The sequence below is a fragment of the Engystomops pustulosus genome, chromosome 3 (genome assembly GCF_040894005.1).
Source record: "Engystomops pustulosus chromosome 3, aEngPut4.maternal, whole genome shotgun sequence".
NCBI lineage: Eukaryota > Metazoa > Chordata > Amphibia > Anura > Leptodactylidae > Engystomops > Engystomops pustulosus.
The window spans coordinates 66992502-67016137 of record NC_092413.1 but is presented as its reverse complement, the minus strand read 5'-3'; the positions used below and the strand labels follow the sequence as shown (position 1 = coordinate 67016137).

The window sequence follows — 23636 nt, the reverse complement described above, 5'->3', positions numbered from 1 at the left end:
GGATGCTCTCAACTGGACCATCCCAGATTAGAAGCAAGTCATCGATATATCGTCTGTATAGGATGATGTGTTCTTTCCATAAGGGGTTGTCCTGGATGAACCCTTTCTCGACCTCCCCCATATATATGTTAGCGAAACTGGGAGCAAACCTCGTCCCCATAGTAGTTCCACTGACCTGTTTATAGATGTTGTTCTGGAAGGTGAACACATTATGTGTTAGTATGAAATTAATAGCGTCGAGAATGAACAGTTTCTGCTTGTGTGGCATGATGGGGTCGCAGCTGAGGACTCGATCGACCATTTCTAGACCCTTATCGTGGGGGATATTCGAATATAAAGCTGAAACATCAAGGGTCACCCATTGGTAGGTGGGTTTCCAGTTGATGTCATTTAGTGCTAGAATGACGCTAGTGGAATCTCTTAGGTACGAGTCGAGCTTTGTTACATATCTTTGAAGATTGATATCTACGTATTGAGAAAGATTGCAGGAGATGGATGAAATTCCTGAAATGATGGGTCTTTTGGGTGGGTTAATGGGGTCTTTGTGTACTTTGGGTAGATGATAGAATGTCAGGATACTTGGGTTATTGATCCAGATGTAGTCCTTTTCATTTTCACTACCTACATTTTCACTACCCACCACTCTCAGACATCAAAATAACCATCCATTACCCCGAACCCCCATCCAACTCGAACCAACATCCACTCCCCACTTTTTTACCCCACCCTCCCACTCCCCCTTGCCCCCAAATCTGGAACCCAACATCTGCCCATTTAACCTTCTACCCACCACCTTCAGCTCCAATTTGTCAATCCTCACTCAACATACCACACCCCCTTCCACCCCCATTTACCCTAAGGACCAAACGTACACCTCCATGAACACGCAAACGCAATACTCCACACATCCCACTGACACCCCCACCCCTCGATTCCATCAATTGACCTAACACCCAAACCTAAATCAAACAAGCTACAGCACCATTTTTTTCAATGGGGCTCAATAAAGAGCCAAAAAAGAAAAAATCCCGACGAGGAACTAGAGGCGGAAAAAGAAACTCCAATAAAACATTATCAACCGCCTCTGGAACCACAAATACTAATACAAAACCCAAAGAAAAACAAAAAGTTGAAGTAAAGATTTTTAATCTCTCCTCCCACCAGTTACAAAAACACGAAACCAGTCTACTCAACAAGGGCCTGTCCTATTGTCCCACTGCTAAATTCAACGAGTTCCAACTCTTCGTTGATCTACAGTCCTTCATCAGAAAATTAACCCTTACGAGACATTTTAATCTCCCAAACAAAGCCATAAGAGAATCACCCACAGAAAACAAAACCTCAATGGTAATTGTGTCCGACCAACCACCTCACATCGCCGCTGAGATCGAAACCAGTCTACATGATGAACCTCCAATCAGACCCAGCGGACTAAAACCAAAGTCCACTTTCTACCCCATCCACCACAGAGGAAGCAACATAGAAACCTTTATGTCTCTAGTGGAAAAAGAATTTAGGTCCATTAACTCTATTACGAAGCAATCACACAACCTCACATTTGGTGAAAGAAATGCTCTGAAGGACCTCATGTCCAACCAATCGATCACTATACGCAATGCGGACAAAGGCGGTGGAATTGTTATCCAAGACCGGCATACCTACATCGCAGAAGCCTTGAAAATCCTTTCAGATACCGATTACTACGAACAAATAAGCTCCAACCCCTTAACTGAACATGCTTCAGAATTAAAAAACCTCCTCGACGAAGCATACAATAATAAAGTAATAACCAAAAATGAAAAGGACTACATCTGGATCAATAATCCAAGTATCCCGACATTCTATCATCTACCCAAAGTACACAAAGACCCCATTAACCCACCCAAAAGACCCATCATTTCAGGAATTTCATCCATCTCCTGCAATCTTTCTCAATACGTAGATATCAATCTTCAAAGATATGTAACAAAACTCGACTCGTACCTAAGAGATTCCACTAGCGTCATTCTAGCACTAAATGACATCAACTGGAAACCCACCTACCAATGGGTGACCCTTGATGTTTCAGCTTTATATTCAAATATCCCCCACGATAAGGGTCTAGAAATGGTCGATCGAGTCCTCAGCCGCGACCCCACCATGCCACACAAGCAGAAACTGTTAATTCTCGACGCTATTAATTTCATACTAACACATAATGTGTTCACCTTCCAGAACAACATCTATAAACAGGTCCGTGGAACTGCTATGGGGACGAGGTTCGCCCCTAGTTTCGCTAAGATATATATGGGGGAGTTCGAGAAAGGGTTCATCCAGGACAACCCCTTATGGAAAGAACACATCATCCTATACAGAAGATATATCGATGACTTGCTTCTAATCTGGGATGGTCCAGTTGAGAGCATCCAAACCTTTGTCGACACCATCAACATCAACAATTGGGGTCTGGTCTTCACCCCTAACTTTTCGAGCCATGAAATTGAGTTCCTCGACCTCTTGTTACAAACAATTGAGGGTAAGATCAAAACCAAAACCTTCTTCAAGAAGGTTGACACCAATAGTTTCCTGCATTATAAGAGCAACCACCACTCGAAATGGAAGAGAAACATCCCATATAGCCAATTCCGTTGCATACGTAAAAACTGCACAGAAACAAAAACGTTCATTGAACAGAGCGGAATCCTTTCCACAAGATTCCGTGAAAAAGGCTTCCCCAGAGAAGTTGTGAATGCCGCACTTGAACGCTCTAAGAAACTAACACAGTCTGAATGTCTCCTTCCTTCCAAAGTCTCCAAACTGCCAGTAGACCCCAATAAAAGCAGTTTTAAGACCAATTTTATCACCACATACAACGGTGAACACAACTCCATCAAGAGAATTCTTGAGAAACACTGGCCAATATTACTTAATGATCCATTTTTATCACAGAACTTACCAAAGAGACCCAGCATCATTTACAGGCGGGCCCAAACACTAAAAAACCACCTGGCTCCCACCAAACTACGCAACCCAGCAATACTTAACCCAAGGAACTCCATCCTTCCGGAACTAACCGGCAGCTTTAAATGTGGCCAAGCCAGCTGCAAATGCTGCCCCAATATTACTAACAAATCCAGGTCCTTCAAGAGTAATACCACAAAAGAGATCTTCCCTATCAAGAGCTTTATGAACTGCTCTTCTACATACGTCATATATCTATTAGAAAGCGCTTGCGGCCTACAATATGTAGGTCGCACCATCCAACAGTTGAAGTCCCGTATGAATAGCCACAGAAGTAACACCTCTAACGGCTATATCAAACATAGCATCTCAAGACACGGGCTAACCCATCATCAGAAGGACTTTACTTCCTACTCAATTACACCCATTGAGCATATACCCGAAAGCAACGACCGTTTTAAAAAACTATGCCAAAGAGAAATATTTTGGATTTACAAGATCAATTGCCTTACCCCATATGGCCTCAATGAATCTTTAGAGAACCATTTTTAACATATCAACCTAGTCATTTATTCACCTTCCCCCTCCAATTAACTACAAACCCCCACCCCCCAAGTCGCCCTCCACCATTACTCCATTTGTTACCACTCCCCTTTACATCAATATTACAAGCCACATTTCTCAATAAATTCGTCTCACACCTAATTGCCCATTCAATTATTAATTTACCCGCTCATCCCTACATTCATCTTATCCAAACCATCTAAACACCATTAATTTTATTTAATCATTGTAAATATTCCATTTAATTATTTATTTATTTATTCAATCAATCATTGATTCATTAATTGTTTATTTTCATTTATCCATTACTCATTTTTTATTTAATCCTCTTTATACATTGTGAATGCTCCATACTATATAAGCATTTTTTCTTATTTTTCATTATTCACCATTTATCATGTATTCATTTATTTACCCACAACACTGATGCCTGATTTATCTAATCCCTGATTTATCTAATCCCAGACCATATAACCTCCCCACGTCTGACACACTCACTTTGAGCATGCCAGACACTGATCTCCCGCATGCTCCTCTCTTAATTACCACTGTCCGCTCCGGCTCGACACTTGTACACTATTTACACAATGTGTCGCCCCTGCACCGAGCGGCCTTCTTTCTGGTGTCCCGCTACCATGCGCATGCGCCAATCTCCGCTTGTGGCGCGATCTCCACCTCCCGGGCGCCTTCATAACTCTGGCGCCCACACTCCTCCTGCAAGCGTCTGGGACGGAATCTACATTCCCCACGCTTGCAGGTAGGACAGAAACTTCTCATACCCCTTGTGGCATCTAATCTGTAATCTGTAAGCTACCTTAATATGTATTTATGGATTTATGTATTTATTTATTTATTTATTTATCTACTGAGATCCTCCACATGTGAATATATTATTGTGGCATCTAATCTGTAAGCTCCCTTTATATATATGCATTTATTTATTCATGAATTTTGTAGGTATTTATTTATTTATTTATCCTTCACATGTGAATTTATTTATTCATATATTTACTCAATGACTTACCGATCTATCCATTTTTTAAGTTCTCCAATTACTGTATGCTCTATGCCTTAATATGTATATGTCTAAATTCTTTAAGCTACTTATATATATAGATATATAATTTTTATCATATAAATAACCAACCTTGGCCTTTTATACATTTTTTATTATTTACAAACTGATATTTTTTTTTTTATTCATAAACTGATATACCACTAAATTCACAACTACTAACACGAAACACCTATTTTAATTTTGTATAGCTCTATGTTTTATTAGTGTGTTTTGTACTTGTATTTTCCTCTTAGTCTCATACCACTTGAAAAAGGAGTCTTCGCTACTCTGAAACGCGTTGTGATCCGAGATTTTCTAATAAATGATTTTCACACCATAATGTTCCATACCTGAATTTGTGTGTGCGCCACTATAGACAACCCATCACCTATCTCTGCAAATTCCGATTGCGACGTCTTGCCAACCGTGTCCCGATACCATTTGTCTGAAGGCAGCACCTCATCACCCACCAGAGCTATACCAAACGCTAAATAGTGTTGTGCCTAATATAGCACAACCACATCCGGTGAGCCTCAGTCCAATTGTTATTATCTTTATATTTACCACCATCATCCACACTTGAACAAACAATACTACTCTATGAGCGCCATTCGGTTTCCCCTTGTTTGCCTTTCTATCCTCTCCTAACTAGCCTTAGTGAAAAAGGCTATATTATAATATATATATATATATACACTTACCGGCCACTTTATTAGGAACACCTGTCCAACTGCTCGTTAACACTTAATTTCTAATCAGCCAATCACATGGCGGCAACTCAGTGCATTTAGGCATGTAGACATGGTCAAGACAATCTCCTGCAGTTCAAACCAAGTATCAGTATGGGGAAGAAAGGTGATCTGAGTGCCTTTGAACGTGGCATGGTTGTTGGTGCCAGAAAGGCTGGTCTGAGTATTTCAGAAACTGCTGATCTACTGGGATTTTCACATACAACCATCTCTAGGGTTTACAGAGAATGGTCCGAAAAAGAAAAAACATCCAGTGAGCGGCAGTTCTGTGGGCGGAAATGCCTTGTTGATGCCAGAGGTCAGAGGAGAATGGGCAGACTGGTTCGAGCTGATAGAAAGGCAACAGTGACTCAAATCGCCACCTGTTACAACCAAGGTAGGCAGAAGAGCATCTCTGAATGCACATTACGTTGAACTTTGAGGCAGATGGGCTACAGCAGCAGAAGACCACACCGGGTGCCAGTCCTCTTAGCTAAGAACAGGAAACTGATGTCTGCTTCTATATTCGGATGGTAGGGTCAGAATTTGGCGTCAACAACATCAAAGCATGGATCCATCTTGCCTTGTATCAACGGTTCAGGCTGGTGGGGGTGGTGTCATGGTGTGGGATATATTTTCTTGGCACTCTTTGGGCCCCTTGGTACCAATTGAGCATCGTTGCAATGCCACAGCCTACCTGAGTATTGTTGCTGACCATGTCCATCCCTTTATGACCACAATGTACCCAACATCTGATGGCTACTTTCAGCAGGATAATGCGCCATGTCATAAAGCTGGAATCATCTCAGACTGGTTTCTTGAACGTGACAATGAGTTCACTGTACTCAAATGGCCTCCACAGTCACCAGATCTCAATCCAATACAGCATCTTTGGGATGTGGTGGAACGGGAGATTCGCATCATGGATGTGCAGCCGACAAATCTGCGGCAACTGTGTGATGCCATCATGTCAATATGGACCAAAATCTCTGAGGAATGCTTCCAGCACCTTGTTGAATCTATGCCACGAAGAATTGAGGCAGTTCTGAAGGCAAAAGGGGGTCCAACCCATTACTAGCATGGTGTACCTAATAAAGTGGCCGGTGAGTGTATATATTAAGGGCACACTAGACAAAACAATATATACAATAGAGATATAAACAGTTAAGCAGAGTACAAAAAAAGGCAGCATTACAAGTATCAGCAGTTCAGTTAGTTACTAGAGATGAGCGAGCACTAAAATGCTCGGGTGCTCGTTATTCGAGATTAAATATTCCAGACGTTTCCTGATGTTTTTCTTGTTAGAACACGTTGAAATAACTCTATTCTTCACTTTGCAGGTGTGCGCGTGTCTCCCGCTACGTTCGGAGATGTTCGGAACATCTGGAATGTGAAGAATATTATTCTTCACTTTGCAGATGTGCGCGCATATCTCCGAAAGACACGCGTGAACACCTGCAATGTGAAGAATAGAATTAAAACATTAAAAACAGTGAATACAGGGCCATTTAAGTGCAGAACACATTGAAAGAACAATACTCTTCACATTCCAGATGTTCCGAACATCTCCGAACCTAGCGGGAGACACGTGCGGACACCTGCAATGTGAAGAATAGTGTTATTTCAATGTGTTCTTAAAAGCAAAACATCAGGAAACATCTGGAATATTTGATTAAACAATAAAAACACTGTTCTTCACTGTTCTTCACTTAATTTAATGCTCGATCGCGAGCAGGGGAAATACTCGTCTGAGTAACGAGCCGGTCCGAGTATGCTAATACTCGGACAAATATAATCGCTCATCTCTATTAGTTACCTTTTGGATTCAGAGGTGTCTAATTATATCAGGTGCAGACACACCTCTGCCCACCCACAGGAGGGGTTTTTAAGTCCAGAACCTTGGAGAATTCAGAGCTTCACAAGGGGGAGTTCTAGGGTCGTGGTTCTGGTATCTTTGGAACCCGGGTGAATCCCTGCAGCACATTGATGCCAAACTTGACCCATTTGCTATGTTCCTATCTAGAAATATTTATATCTCTGGACCCAAGGATGCTAGAGCCTAAATAGGCATATCGAAATTATACTACAGGTTTCAAAAATCTATTTGCCCTTGGGCTGAGATGGACCATAGCTCCATAACTGTCTCTAATAGACGTATTGACAGTTTTTATTACTTTTTTTGTCTAAAATATTGGAGGGAAGCCTCAGAGTCTCTGTGACTGGGGAAATGCTTTGAAGCCCAACCACCTACCGAGTCAAAGTTCTTCTGCAACCTCTGAAGTGTTGGATAATACTTTAGCCAGCTAATGTGTTATCTAATTGGGATGAGGCTAGAGGGAGGTGGGGGATTTTAATAGTATAAGGCCCCCCTCCCGTTGGCCCTCTCTCCTATAGAGGGTACTAAGTGGTAGCACTTTTGTGTTTCCCTGTGTGCCCACTCACTACCTCTCTATGCCTGAGACATACCCAGCTTCAGTATCTCATCAGTCACCCAGCTCTGGTGCTGTCTCACCTCAGGGGGGACCCAGTATGTTGAAAACTGGGATGGGGTTTGGTCCCCGGGGGCCATGTGATTGACTGCCAATGGGTTCCTCCTGTGTTGATTGCTGAGCAACTCCCAAAAGGGGTGAAAGGTCGCCTACAGCTGGGACCTTTGGTCCACCCAGAGATGCTGGCAGGTCTCCACAACGCCATGGTTTCCTCTTCCCAAACAGGGTACCATTACCTGTGGGTCACTAGGCCACACATCTTGTGTACCCTGTTGAATCATCCCCTGGTACAGTCGCCCTTGGTTCCAGGCCCGTTTGGAGGTGGAGTCCAAGGAGACTCACCACCTGTTTCTCCTGAACTTTCAGGCAAGCGTCAGTGTCTAATGCTGCTGGAATCCTCTGGCTGGATGTGGCAAGAATTGGCGCGACTGCCACATCTTCTTCTGGCTTCCCAGGATCTATCTCCTGGCCTCTTTCTGACTTGGCAGCCACTTGGTCAGAAGCGATAAATTCAGTGGACTCCCAAGGAGCTACGCTACGACTGAACATGACCACTGCGATGGTCGCCCTGACCGCATGTAGCGTTTGCTTCCTCTCAGCTTCCGACCAACTTGGTCCTGTGACATCCCGGGTGAGGATGGTCCATGTAGCAAGTCTTTGCCATGAAGACCTACCTCTCACGGAACTTTCCTGTCCTCACTGACAGGCCCTCCTACCTGAGACCACTCAACATGGTGAGAATTGAAGAAACCCCCACATCTTCTGCCAGTTTTCCCTGATCTGTCTCCTGGCCTCCATTTTACCTTGCAGCCACTTTATCAGAAGGGAGGAAGTCGCTGAACCTCCGAGTTGCTACAATGCTCCATCTGCGCGTCCTAGCAGTTATGGTCGCTGTGACCACAGGTAGCTTCCACTTCCACTTCCTCTCCACCTCAGACCCAGTCGCCAAGGCAGATAGACAGGCCCTGTCTTGAGACAGTCCGGATGGGAGTAAGATCTGCATGGAGTCCTTACCCTCACTAGTCCAGGTATTGGTAATGGGCCAATTGGCTGGTAATGGGCCCTGCAGTGACTCCTTGCCAGGAAGACCCTTCTCATCCTCCCTTGCAGGCCCTCTTACCTGACTTCCCCTGACTCAATGTGGTGAGAGTAGACAAAAACTCCAAGTTTTCTGCCAATTCCCCTGTTTCCCCTGGATCTCCCCTGTTTCCCCTGGATCTGACTTGGCAGCCACTTGATCAGAAGGGAGGAAATTGGCTAGCCCCTGAGGGGCTACAACACTCCGACTGTGTGCCCCAGCGGCGATGGTCTCTGTGATTGCAGGTAGCTTCCACTACTTCATCATTTCTTACCCAATCGCCAAGGCAGATGGATAGGTCCTCTCCTGAGACAGCCCGGTTGGGGGTGTCCTTACCTGACCACTTCTCTAGTTCAGGTATTTTTCCATCCTCCCCTGCAAGCCCTTCTCCCGCAGCTTTTAGCCCCCTGTCTCTCCCTACACTAGGAGTCTCAGAGAACAACAGGTATCCAGAGGCTGACAATTCCCTCCCTTTAGTAGCCTGACCCTCTGCTTGGATGGTCCCCTCCCTCAAGGACAAAGTGGGACACATGACCCTACCCAACTCCACATTCCTGGCCATAGGTTTGTCACACACAATAATATCATTGACAATATCAACATCGCTATCAGTCTGGCAATCAATCTCAATATCAGCTACAACAGCAGGCTGGATGTTGCTGTCTGAGGGATCAGTCTCTGATGATTCTGGGGTCACATACTGTGACATTAGCTGACCCAAGTCCGTTCCTGGCAGGACACTCACAGGAATGTCAGATGACACGCCTATCTCCCTCACACCCCTCCTCATACCCCAGTCCCTGGAGCATCTGCAGCTGGTGCTCAGGTTCCAATTGCCTTTCTGCAGCTTCTGCTCGCTCTTCTCTAGTCACTCTGTAGCCTCTGTTTGCTCTAGTTTTCTCAGCATGGCTGCCCGCCCGTAAAACTGGAAGATGGCTGCCGAAGCCATTAGACTATGTGGGTGGTCCGATGTGGGACTGATCACTGGCGACTGGCTACTTGGGGAATATGGGCAGAGCTCACTTTTTGCCTTGAACTATAGTACCTCCCACCTCCTGCCGGACCAGCTGTGGTACTGCGTTGTACTCAGTAATGTCCACAGTTTTCTTCCTGCCTTTGTTCCTACTCCCATTCTTACAGCTGTTCATAAATAACAAGGGGAAATGCAACTTAATGTATCTTACACCTTTACTGTAGTTGCACTCTTACTGTGTCTAGTGCTGTATTGGTCTTAAGATCCCAATGCAAACGCTGCTGTTGGTAATCTTTAGTGTTTAGGTGTATAGATCACACATACACATACACTATTATCTCGATCACAATGCTGCCACCAATGAGAAGGAAACTGTGATGTTTCAGACCCCTGAAGGGTACGCAGGGTCACTAAATTATGCTTTTACAGACAATCCCATAACACACAGGTTCTGAGCGTATAAGGCCCCCCATCCCCTTGGCCATATTTATCACAGTCTGTGAACACGAAATGTGAAAATTGCAACATCACTGACTCTCCCGGGAATTGAACTAAATGCATCAAATTGATATATGATGCACCTGCTTCCCCGATATACAGTCACAGGCCAGGGTCCAAGTGCAATGAATGCGGGGAAGTCTCCTGGCTGCTTCATACTACCACTGACAATGGCATCTACATCTTAAAGACACATATCATTGACTGTGATTGCTATAAAGAGCTGTCCCCAGAAGTAGCTCCTGTATGTTAGTGCATCTGCTTACACTGCCGAATCTACTTGCACTTTGCTGTATTTAAAGCCTAGCAAAATACATTTCTGGGCATTTCTAGGTGACTGCCCATACCACCTATATGATAGTTCACCATTGTATGAACATTGCGTGCTTAGCTTTTAACACATGAATTTCCTAGTGGTAACAATAGTTGTAGTTATAATTACAAGATGGAGTATGTAGGATTTGGGATTAAAACATTATATAGATGAGCAGTGCTTGTTTATATTTTGTGTGTTTGTTTGCAGTTTACTCTGATGTATCCTGTTCCTTTTTTATTTTTCTATCCATTGGAATAAACTACAAACACTAAGATGTATCAAGGGAGATAAAAATATATACAGCTCTATGTTTAGTTTCAAAATTGGTTTTATTTGCTTTTCCAAATATAACATTCACAACATTTGTTTTGCAATATACACAAACATACACTCACCGGCCACTTTATTAGGTACACCATGCTAGTAACGGGTTGGACCTCCTTTTGCCTTTAGAACTGCGTCAATTCTTCGTGATATAGATTCAACAAGGTGATGGAAGCATTCCTCAGAGATTTTGGTCCATATTGACATTATGGCATCACACAGTTGCCGCAGATTTGTCGGCTGCACATCCATGATGCGAATCTCCCGTTTCTCCACATCCCAAAGATGCTCTATTGGATTGAGATCTGGTGACTGTGGAGGCCATTTGAGTACAGTGAACTCATTGTCATGTTCTAGAAACCAGTCTGAGATGATTCCAGCTTTATGACATGGCGCATTATCCTGCTGAAAGTAGCCATCAGATGTTGGGTACATTGTGGTCATAAAGGGATGGACATGGTCAGCAACAATATTCAGGTAGGCTGTGGCGTTGCAACGATTCTCAATTGGTACCAAGGGGCCCAAAGAGTGCCAAGAAAATATTCCCCACACCATGACACCACCACCACCAGCCTGAACTGTTGATACAAGGCAGGATGGATCCATGCTTTCATGTTGTTGATGCCAAATTCTGACCCTACCATCTGAATGTCGCAGCAGAAATCGAGACTCATCAGACCAGGCAACATTTTTCCAATCTTCTACTGTCCAATTTCAATGAGCTTGTGCAAATTGTAGCCTCAGTTTCCTGTTCTTAGCTGAAAGGAGTGGCACCCGGTGTGGTCTTCTGCTGCTGTAGCCCATCTGCCTCAAAGTTCGACGTAATGTGCGTTCAGAGATGCTCTTCTGCCTACCTTGGTTGTAACAGGTGGCGATTTGAGTCACTGTTGCCTTTCTATCAGCTCGAACCAGTCTGCCCATTCTCCTCTGACCTCTGGCATCAACAAGGCATTTCCGCCCATAGAACTGCCGCTCACTGGATGTTTTTTCTTTTTCGGTTGTCTTTTACATTGTCTGTAAACACTAGAGATGGTTGTGTGTGAAAATCCCAGTAGATCAGCAGTTTCTGAAATACTCAGACCAGCCCTTCTGGCACCAACAACCATGCCACGTTCAAAGGCACTCAAATCACCTTTCTTCCCCATACTGATGCTCGGTTTGAAATTCAGGAGATTGTCTTGACCATGTCTACATGCCTAAATGCACTGAGTTGCCGACATGTGATTGGCTGATTAGAAATTAAGTGTTAACGAGCAGTTGGACAGGTGTACCTAATAAAGTGGCCGGTGAGTGTATATCTATATATATATTTTTTAAAATATATTATTTATACCTTAATTGGTGTTTCCGTTCTTATGAGATATCTTATGAAAGCGAGCTCCACATACAATTAGGTTTAAACATGTTCACTTTTGCTAATGTCTTGCGGTTGTGGATCATTCAGTTATTGTCGTCTTAATACTTCCATTACCTTTAGCTTCTATTCATTTCTCCATTCCCCTCTGATCTCTTCCCCTGTAGTTTCCCCCCAATTATATTCAAAATAATAGAGAACTACTAATTATCACATGCAAGCTAACCCAATGTTGGTTGCCTGAGAGAAACAGAAATTCAATCTTGAACTTAACCCCTCTGCCTCACTAGCAACTCAGGTGTCTCCTATATATCTAAATGGTGTTCTCCACTATTCAATTCCCCGCCACTAAACAGTCACTTAGATTATGGCAATGGTTTACATGCCTTATATTTGCTCTATGCAAGCCATATGTTGTGTACACCTTGCTGTTTGAGTGGTCCATTTGCTAGGGCAATTTCATATCCGTATGTCAGGTTTATGACTGTCAATAGCTCTTCTAGCACAGGAGGATCTATTGACTTGCACTTACAGATGATTGCTAACCTGGCCATGGTGAATAATTTACATATCCAGATATGTTTTGACCTTGTCACATGTCGTAGTCCCATATGTAGTAGCACAATACTTGGAGATTGGTTAACTTCTTTAGTCATATCAAATACTTTTGCCCAATAATCCCCTAGTGCTGAGAACTCCCAAAGGATATTGAGAAGTGAACCTTCTGCCCCACACTGTCTACAACAGATTTAAGGCACCGTTGGGTATGCCATGTGGAGTCTGTCAGGTGTATAATACCATTTAAGAGTAGTTTTTAAAGCGTTTTTAGTTGAGAGCTGCAATGTAGTGTCTTGGTCCTAGCGAGATGGCATTCTCCCACTGTTCCTTGACTATAATTTATGCCAATTTCTCTCTCCCACATTCTAAATGGATATGATTTGTGGAACTCATTAGCCCCCACAATGTCGTCGTAAAAAAAGGGTTTCTGTTTACTTTGCAATAGCTGCAATAGCTTTGGATCACTGTTTTTAGGATTTTTCATTATCTCCACAAGATAATGCTTTATCCTTAAGTATGTGGATATTTCTATAGCTTGCGACCCAAATTGACTTTGTATTGACTACCTAAATTTCCCCTCTGTCATAATATCCGCCCAATTATTAATTCCCCTTGCGTAATAATAATCTTTATTTATATAGCGCCATCAAATTCCGTAGCGCTTTACAAATCATAAATTCATATTAAGGGTTTCCAATCAACTGTCCCAACGTTGCTATGGGGAATTGGCCTACCTCTATTTGCTCTACCTTAAATGCTGATTTATGCAATTTTTGCCAGCCATCCAAGCTAGCTTTCGTGCAAGGTGATAATGCTTTATTCAGCGGGGTACCCCATAGAGTTTCCACCTAAGTTGCTCTCCATCCTCATCCATGCAGTGTAGCTTTGAAATAGGCCTCTATTTTTGGCACTCCAAGACCCCCGACCAATTTATGCTTATATAATGTAGTTCGGCTATGCGGGGTTTGCGCTACTTCCATACTCACTTGGTTACTATTGCTTGGGCCACTATAAAAAATGTATTCGGCAGTGGGATAGGTAAGGTGCGGAAAAGATATAATAGGCGAGGTAGAAGCATCAGTTTAGAGTTAGACTAGTCAGTTTTATTCTGCACCAGATTTATATAAGTGTCTAATGCTGGATGATAAATCTGTCTTAGTATAAGATTGTCTAGTCATACTCTGCACCTCCTATTAGTTGGCTTACTTTACGCCAGAAAGTTAGGACACAATTCTGTCCAGTTAACAGTATTTCTAGCGCACTGACCTTTTTGTTTCACAGGCCACGCTCCTTTCATTAAGCTAGCTGTAGGAGAGTCAGAAAACTGTCTAAAACCCTTTATAAATGTGGTGCAGACAGTTTTTTTTATTACAAACTACGACAGAATCCTGTCAGGATATCCCCCATTTTATATATATATGAATGGCAACGAATATGTACACATGATTTAGTCAGTATAGTACACACCATTGGTATTTACATTGCTGGTATTCGTGTGTTGATGACTTGTACAAGCAGTGTCAAACATCTGATATTGTAAAATATATGCTATATGCTGTGTCATGTAAAGAAAAAGAAAAACATTTTCTATAAAATTTTTGTTTAAAAAATAACATTATATAGATATAGCAATGCTTAACACGTTAAAGACTTTTCACTGGAGTTTATTGTGTTCTGTGCTACATATCTATTCCCATTTACAAACAAGCCCAATGTGAATAATGGCTTTGTTGTGCTAGTCAGGACTTTAAAATAATCTAGCAAATGTGTTTGGTTTCTGATATTACAAAAAAATTTAAAGTAGAAGTACAGTACAAGTTAAAAAAATGCTTTGATCAGGACAAGGGATACACTACCCTATTGCAACAAAGTAGAACAATGGGTTGTAACCTTTTGTGCAGCTTTGCTTGAAGACCTTTTGTGTTCTCACCCATTATTTAGTGTCACCAGGGTCATGTTTTATTATTACAGCTGTACTAGTACACTTTGCTACCTCCTTCACATTTGTTGGAGTGGAATGTTTTCCTGTCACATAAGTTAGTATAGAAGAGAGACCTGTATTTTTACAAAAAGCTGACCACACACTCTTCATTTAAGCTATTTTCACTCCCACTGACTTGTATGCAGTGCTCAGTTTGGATGACCATTGCTCCAACCTGCACCTATTAGTTATTTATGAAATGTCCTATGAATAACACTACTAGTTTTTTGTAGTGTGTATCCTTGAAGACACAAATCAGGACAGGTGTAGACACATTGGCATGTAAAGAAACTATGAACATAAAATAGTCAAATGTTTTAAATCCAAAACAATACATACATAGTTTACAAAAGTATGCATATACAGTATGGGTGTAGCTTGATTGCTCTCTGTTGCTGCAAAATTGAGCTAAGGCTTTGAAAACAAATGTTTGACAACTAGGTAAATAGCCCAAATCTTGAAAGTGCGATCCACAGACCCTTAGTTTGTATTCTAAGCACAAAATCACGAAGCATTGGCTCGAGAACAACTCTATGACCATTCTTGAATGGCCCTGGCAGAGCTGTGGCCTAGACTGGCCAACCTGCGGGAACTGGGGAGGATCTGCAAGAAGAATGGCAGAGGATCTCTAAATCCAGATGTGAAAACTTGTTGCATCATTCCTAAGACGACTCTTGGTTGTACTGTCTCAAAAGGTGCTTCTACTCAATACTGAGCAAAGGGTCTAAATACTTATGACCATGTGATATTTCAGTTTTTTTGTTTAATCTACATATCAGTTTTTTTTCTGTCAAGATGGGGTACAGAGTGTACATCAATGTGAAACTTTTTTGGTCTTACCAATTGGCTGCAATGGGGCCAGAATACTTTCCGTACCCCTGCATTTGGCACATGCAGATTTGATGCACACACCTTCCTGCACCATGCTGTACATATATGGTACATAAAGAATGTGTCTAACACTAATGGCACATACTCAGATAATGGTGCCATCAGGATTGCACATCAGCTAATGTCATTTATACCCTTCTGTCATTCCCAAGTTTTTACACAATTCTTTCCCTCCTCATTGCTTTACTCTTTCCTCCTTCAAGTTGTCATGTTGGAATATTGATGTAATCCACTTCAGTTTATTGGTGATGCCTTGTATTACAGCAAAAGTAATAAAAGTGCCAGGCCGGTTGCAGGTTCTCTCACTTCTCCTTGTTTCAGCATCGGCTTCCATGTCTCGGCGCGCTCTCCGCTAAGTGGTGTTGGGTGGCCCCTGCCCTAATATACAGCCTGCCTCGTCCTTTGACCCCTGCCGAATCTTTCTGCCTCATAGCCTAAGAGAAAGCTGTATACTGTGATTTTGCATTGTGACCTCTGTTTCCGTTGCTAACCCTGATACTCTGCCTCCTGTCTTCACCTTCTTCTACATCCCCGACTCTGATCGTGTGCCGCCTGTCCTGACCTTCTGCCTTGACCAGGACTCCTGCCACCACCACGGGCAAAGTTTAGCCTGTGTAGCGACCTGATGGTATAACACCAAAGCAAGTCCAATCCGCTTTGAGGCGGGCTCTGGTGAACAACGGGTGCCACACCTGACTCTGCTCTCAGGTGTAGGCTTAAGCCATCGCTTCCAGTGGTTCAGTGGGTCCACCACCACCGATCCTGACAATAAGATCCGGCCATGGATCCGTCCAAGGTTCTGTTGCCTGAACTGGCTGACCTCACCACCATTGTGGCTTAACAGTCCCAGCAGATTGCCGTGCAGGGCCAGCAACTTACCCAGCTCACCGCCATCATACAGCAGTTACTGGGCACTCAGCAGCTGCATCCTTTTCCTACGGCACCTTCCGTTACAGTGCATCAGCTAGATGGGCAGAGAGAACTGGATGATGAATCCCCTGCAAACTTTGGATAGCAGTCACCGCACCGTTCCTATGACTGCCCTATAGAACTGTTGCTGGGCATGTTTCCTCCATGGGGTCGGGTGTACCCACTTTCTGTGCCCTGCAGTAGGAGTTCATAAGCAAGTCCTCTTCCCCTGCCGGTGCTGGGCTCTTCTTTGTGGCCAAGAAGTATGGTTCTCTCTGTCCATATAAAGACTTAAAGGGGTTGTATGGTCCCTGAACCTCCAAAACAAACTCCTGGGTGTGACAAATACACCCTCTACACCATCTACTACAATACCTTCCACTAAAATGTTGTGGTAATTGCGATTTTTACAAAGAATTACCTTTTTATTCCTGGAGGCAGGAACAGAAGAAGCAAGATGACCGCTGCACTCTGCATTGAGACTACAAGTCCCATGATGCTTCACTCCCACCAGAATGCACAGCACAGCAGCGATTGGCTGCTAGAGCTCTGGGCTTGTGTTGTAGAGGAGGCGGAGACGGGCACTGTCCATACAAGGAAGGAAGCTGCACAGAGAATTACACTGTGTGCAGCACATATGGAGGCACATAGGATGATGAAGACTGCCTACCACGCATGCGCGGCCAGAGCTGGGGACTATGAAGTTGTCGTTTCCCAGGAGATGAGGTAGTGTAAACAAAAGCTGGCCTTATAACTTCAGATTTCATTATCTGTAAATGTACCTAAAATCACTGATATCATTGAATTCATATATGGAGTTACTTTTGTTTGTCTGCAACATGCAGGGCAATGTCTGCCACCTTACAACCCCTTTAACAAAATTACTGTGAAGAACTGCTATCTACTGCCTCTGATCACAGAACTCTTTGACCGCCTTCGTGGAGCCAAGGTCTTCACCAAATTAAACCTACGTGGGCCATATAATCTCATCTGCATCCGTAAAGGTGATGAATGGACTCATAATGTGCATTTCGGGTATCTTGTCAAGCTGTTTGGAATCTGTAATGCACAAGCCGTATTCCTGGAGTTCATCAATGGCATATTCAGATACTTGCTATACACCTGTGTCTACCTGGACGACATCCTGGTGTTCTCTGCAGACCTTGAGTCTGATCAGGCTCAGGTAAAACTAGTACTCTAAGAGTGGTACTCTGGCGTCTAAAAGCCTGTATGCCAAACTCGAGAAGTGTCTATTCCACCAAGAAAGTCTTCCTATCCTTGGGTACATCTTTTCCGACAAGGGACCACAGATGAATCCGACAAAATTGTCTGTGGGACTTCGGGCTATTCAGAGATTCTTGGGCTTCGCTAATCACTATTGCAGTTCATACCACATTTTAATCCCTCGTGTCTCCCATTGAGGCGCTGACCAAGAATAATGCGAGTCCTTAGCTCTGGCCTATGACGGCTGAAGAACCTGTGCCCACATGCCCTGGTACAGAGAAACCATTCCTGCTAGAGGTTGATGCCTCCTCGGTAGGAGCTGGTGCAGTTCTCACCTAGAAAGGGTCCAAAGGCCGAACTCTCACATGCGGCTTCTTCCCAAAAATTTTCTAGGCTGAAAAGAGGAGCTACTCCATAGGTGATCGTGAGTTTCTGGCCCTAAAGTTTGCTTTGGCTTTCTCTTTTGGAAGAAGCATGTCATCTGGTTTGTATATATACAAGAATCTCCTGTATCTCCAGACTGTCCAGCGCCTCAATCCACGACAGGCTCATTGATCCATTTAATTATCTCACTTTAATTTTCTGATCCATTTTTGTCCAGCAGAGAAGAATGTCAAAGCCGAAGCCCTCTCTAGTCCCTCTGATGTGATTGTTGATGATCAACACATCCTCCTGAAAGGCTTGTGGTTTCCGGCCCTGTGGATCTACATCAAATTCCTCATCTCTCGTTTCTACTGGTGGCCAGATTTGATCAAGGATGTATGGGGCTTTGTAAGTTTCTGTACTTCCTGTGCCCAAAAATAGTCAGAACGTCACACGCCAGCAGGCCTTTACCTATATCCAGCTGCCCGTGGACTCATGTAGCAATGAACTTTGTTATGGATCTTCCACCATCTTCTGGTAGTATTGTCATCTGAGTGGTCACTGATTTTCTAAAATGTCCCACTTCATTCCTCTGCCTGGCCTATTATAATCTCCTAGTCTTGCCAGTTTGTTCTTCCTCCACATCTTCTAACTTCATGGACTCCCTCGTCACATTGTTTCGAACCAACTCTGTATGGCGGTTCAGGCATTCCTTGTGCAAGTAAAGCTGCTATCTACAACATTTTGTTTCCACCCAACAGGAGGACTGGTCCACTCTGGTCCACCTTGGGCCAAATTCTCCTATAATTCTCTGGACTCTGAATCTGCCAGTTCTTCTCCCTTATTCATTGTTTATGGATGACATCCATGCCCAGCTCTCCCTCTTTCTGTGCATTATGATGTTCCTGCTGTGGACGAGTTGTTTTAAGATCTTTAGTCCATCTAGGAGAAGATTCCTCATTCTCTACTGCAGGCATCCGCTTGAACCAAAACCCAGGTTGAAAGGAAAAACATAGGCTTCCGCCGGTCTTCTCTCCGGTTGATAAAATGTGGCTGTCCTCCAGGTATGTCTGGCTGAAGATTCCCAGATACAAACTCTGACCTTGTTTCCTTAGTCCATTTGAGGTAATAAAGCGCATTAACCCCATGGCTTACAAGTTTAGTTTTCCTCCCACCATGCAGATCCCAAACTCATTCCTCATTCAGCCTGTCATCCTCAATTGCTTCTCCTGGCAAGTCCTCCTGCTCCTGAAGCTGATTCCACCAATGTAGGGCTTCTGCCCTTATATATAACCTGCCTCTTCCTGTGACCCCTGCCAGATTTTTTTTTGCCTCAGAGCCTAATAGAAAGCTGTATACTGTGATTCCTGTAATTTTCCGTTCTGACCTCTGTTTTCATTCCTGACCCTGATTCTCTACCGCCTGTCTTGACCTTCTGCTACGACCCCTACTCTGATCCTGTGCCGCCTGTCCTGACCTTCTGCCTGAACACAACTCTGATTCTGCCTGCCGATTCTGTACCTTGCCTTGGCCACCACCAAGGGCAAAGTTGCACCTTTGGACACAGCAAGTCCAACCCCCTTTGCGGCGGGCTCTGGTGAATACCAGGTGCCACTTAGGTGTCAGGTTATGTCATCACTCGCGGTGGTTCAGTGGGTCCACTACCAATGACTCTGACAGCAACTCACTACAGTAAATGAGGTAGGACTAGTTTTGTAGGCTCTCTTTAAAAGAATAAGATTAAAAAAATCCCCACTAATTCTATTTTCTGTGGTGAAGAATTATTCACTATATAAAATATAAAAAATCAACCACTATGGCATAGATACTGCAACTGATATTTTAATAGCTGCATAGTAGCGTTAATATTTAGCATTTTTATGTCAGATTATCAATCATCTTTTTGTGCAAAATACCATATATACTAACGTATTAACCGAGGCACCTCATTTTACCACAAAAAAACTGAAGAAGCTTATTTACTCAAGTATAAGGCCCTGACCTTCTCAGATCATAGCATATGACATTTATAGTTGCATTTTTGGATAATTTGGGAATCGTTTCTTTGCTACTAGAAATCAGTCTTAAAACTCAGATACAAACCTTAACAATAACGCTTTCAATGCATTTACCCCAGCTAACTTTTTTCTTCTGTTAATTAGTATCAACAGTAAAGCCCACTAAGGCTTCATCATCAACTATTATTCAGTCATCATTATTCACTGCAGTAACTTCATCATCTGCTGTTACCCCACCATCTACTGTAACTACTTCAACTACAATCTCATCAAGCATTGTCACCACTAACAATCATGATTTTCCTGCTTCTAGTTCTATGTATGGTAAGACTACAAATCTTTCATATTATGTGAGTTCTTTCACTAGAAAAGTGACAAAAGCGTTATTATGTACCATATACCATATTATGTACTCTTTGAAGGCTCCCAGAGCCCACCACAGCTTGTGAGTTATGAGGATGGCGCCGACCCGCCTGACCCGGCCACTGAGCTGGACCGTAAATTTGCCGAGGTGCTGGCGGCCATAAATGGGTGCCATTCCAAACTTGTCACCAAGGTGGATGAGCTGCGACAGGATTTTGTTTTGCTAAGGCATGATGTCCACAAAGCCAAAGAGCGAATCACCGAAACTGAACGCAGAATATCTGAGGTGGAGGATGTCCATAGGCCTATGCCGACACAGATCAGAGAGCTTCAGCGGCAAATGTCTGCATCCATCGACAGAGCCGAGGACCTCGAAAACCGCCTGCGACGGAAAAACGTCAGAGTGGTCGGCCTCCCTGAAAAAGTGGAAGGGTCTGACCCTGTATCCTATTTTGAAAATTGGCTCAAAAATATGCTACCTGCAGATACCTTCTCCCCGTTCTTCACAGTGGAAAGGGCCCATCGAGTGCCATCCCGCCCTGGCCCCCCAGGGGGCAATCCAAGACCCTTCCTGGCCCGGCTGCTGCACTTTAGGGACAGGGACTCTATCCTCAGGGCAGTCCGTACCAAGGGAGAAATTCTCAATGCCAACAGTAGAGTGTCCTTCTACCCTGATTTCTCTGCACCGGTCAGGAAACAACGCGCACAATTCACCGAGGTCCATGCCCGTCTCCGTGACAAGGGGTATAAATACTCCATGATGTACCCCTCCAAGCTCCGAATTGTGGATGGTCAGAAGACTCGATTCTTCACCTGCCGAGCTGAAGACCTTCACTGGGCTGATGCAGCCCCTCGGGCTCCCGCTGGAAGGCCCGGACCTCCTGAGTGACTGGACTCATATCCTTTTATCTGATGTGCTATGACAATGCTGGACTTAGTCCTGATTTGATGTTTAGGGGTTCTAAATCACTGTTCTAGCTTTCTAATATTGCTTTACATTGGGGCTCGCGCCTCGTGAATTGTACCCCATAACTGATGTGCTATCTCTTTTGGTCAACTTGGCCTGTGCGCCACATATGGCACTTATTTCTCCCCCCCCCCCAACACCCCTCCCCTTCTATGCTCCTACTCACCCCCCTCCCCTCCCCTATCCTCTTAACACTCCCCCTCCATGTCCCCCCTCCCCTATCCCCTTCTTTGCTCTCTCTAAATATGGCTGCCTAAATACCTCCTGTTTATGTATACTCTGAGGGTTGGGGGTCTCGGGACAACTGGTGTAGGTTTGTCTTAAGTTAGGGACCACTGTTCTACTCCTTGATTGTTATTGGGTATAGGGCTACACTACTGCTGTTAGGGTGCTAGACAGGGGGTTTATATTCTTGGGATTGTTCGTTCAGTTCTGGTTATATTTGTTATGCTCATTGTTGTCTGTTTGTCTATGTCTCTGTGGTATGAAAGGATGAATGATTGGTTGCTCACTTCTCCTTCCCCACACCCCTTTCATTTCCGACAATATGTCTTCACTTAAAGTAATGAGCTGGAATGTGAGCTCTTCAGTCTCCTTATAGGCCCCCCCAGCGACTCCTGCTTATGGCGCCTGCACCCGGCCTGGCTCCTATCCCCAGCGGTCCAGAGTACTGTTAGGGCTGCGCACAGCGAGTTCTGGGAAGAACACTCAACCCATCCTGATCCCCTCCTAGTCTGGGACTCGTACAAGTCCACGGTGAGGTGAGCATTTATGTCAGGGGTAGCTGGCCATAGGAAGTCACTAAATGCGCAAGAGGAAAGGCTGACCGCTGCACTGGTGACTGCAGAAAAGGAATATCTAGAGAAGCCTACTCCGGGGAGCAAAAAGACTTGGGCTCAGGCGCAGAGGAACCATCTAGCTGTAGTGAAGGAGCGCACCAGCAAGCGCCTGCTAGCCAGGGAAGCGTCCATCTTTGAATTTGGAGGAATGTGAGGGGACTCAACTCCAAATTCAAGAGGGCCCTGATGTTAGATGTCATTAAGCGTCAGGCCCCCCACATTGTATGTATCCAAGAGACACACCTTACGGGTCAGAAGGTCCTCTCTCTGAAGCGGGCATGGGTGGCTAGAGGATATCATTCTTCCTACTCTGTCTACGCTAGGGGAGTATCCATACTCATATCCAAAGCGCTTCCCATAGAAGTCATACAGGTAGCGCTGGATCACTTTGGCCGGTATGTAGTCATACATTGTGCCTTGTAGGGCTTTACTTTCACTATAGCGTCTATCTATGTCCCACCTCCTTTTGATCCAGCTGTGCTGCACCTAATCTCCAGTAAACTGGCTGCTATGCCTCCTAGTCTGGTCCTTTGCATCGGAGACTTCAATGCAGTCCCTCCCTGGATCGCACAAGTGGCCTAGACACAGGCTCGGTCCGTCTGAATGAGTGGCTCACTTCCCTAGACCTCGCCGATGTTTGGCGTAGTAAGCACCCTCAAGAGAGAGAATACTCATTTTATTCCTCTGTGCACAAGAGCTTCTCTAGGATTGATCTGGCCTTTGTCTCCCCAGGAATGTTACCACACGTCGATCAAGTATCCTATTGCCCGTGCAGTGCATCAGACCACTCTGCCTTGCTCTTCAGTCTCCTTATAGGCCCCCCCGGCGACTCCCGCTTATGGCGCCTGCACCCGGCCTGGCTCCTATCCCCAGAGAAGTCTACTCCAGGGAGCAAAAAGACTTGGGCTCAGGTGCAGAGGAACCATCTAGCTGTAGTGAAAGAGCGCACCAGCAAGCGCCTGCTGGCCAGGGAAGCGTCCATCTTTGAATTTGGAGATAAAAATGGGAAGCTGCTTGCGTATCTCTCGTGGGCTGAACGTCCCTGTGCTTCCGTCCCTTCTATCCTTGACGGTAGCGGAGCCTTGATCACAGAACCCCGGGCCATAAACATGGTTTTTCACGAATTCTACTCTTCTCTCTACAGCTCCAGATTGTCCGCCTCTTCCGTTGAGATTTCCAGATTCCTTGACAGTCTTCCACTT

At 44.3% G+C, this 23636-nt stretch overlaps 1 protein-coding gene across 6 annotated transcripts in view; it reads left to right on the top strand.

Annotated features, from left to right (window-relative positions):
- Positions 1-23636, top strand: part of ADGRG6 (adhesion G protein-coupled receptor G6) — a 538359-nt gene that overhangs the window by 298774 nt on the left and 215949 nt on the right. For 4 of the 6 annotated variants that reach the window (XM_072140981.1, XM_072140980.1, XM_072140984.1 and 1 more), the window contains one exon: positions 20410-20589. The exons of the other annotated variants lie outside the window; for them this stretch is intronic. In XM_072140981.1, the coding sequence (XP_071997082.1) occupies positions 20410-20589 (180 nt within the window). The remainder of the gene's footprint in view (positions 1-20409; positions 20590-23636) is intronic. 6 annotated transcript variants of the gene reach the window in all.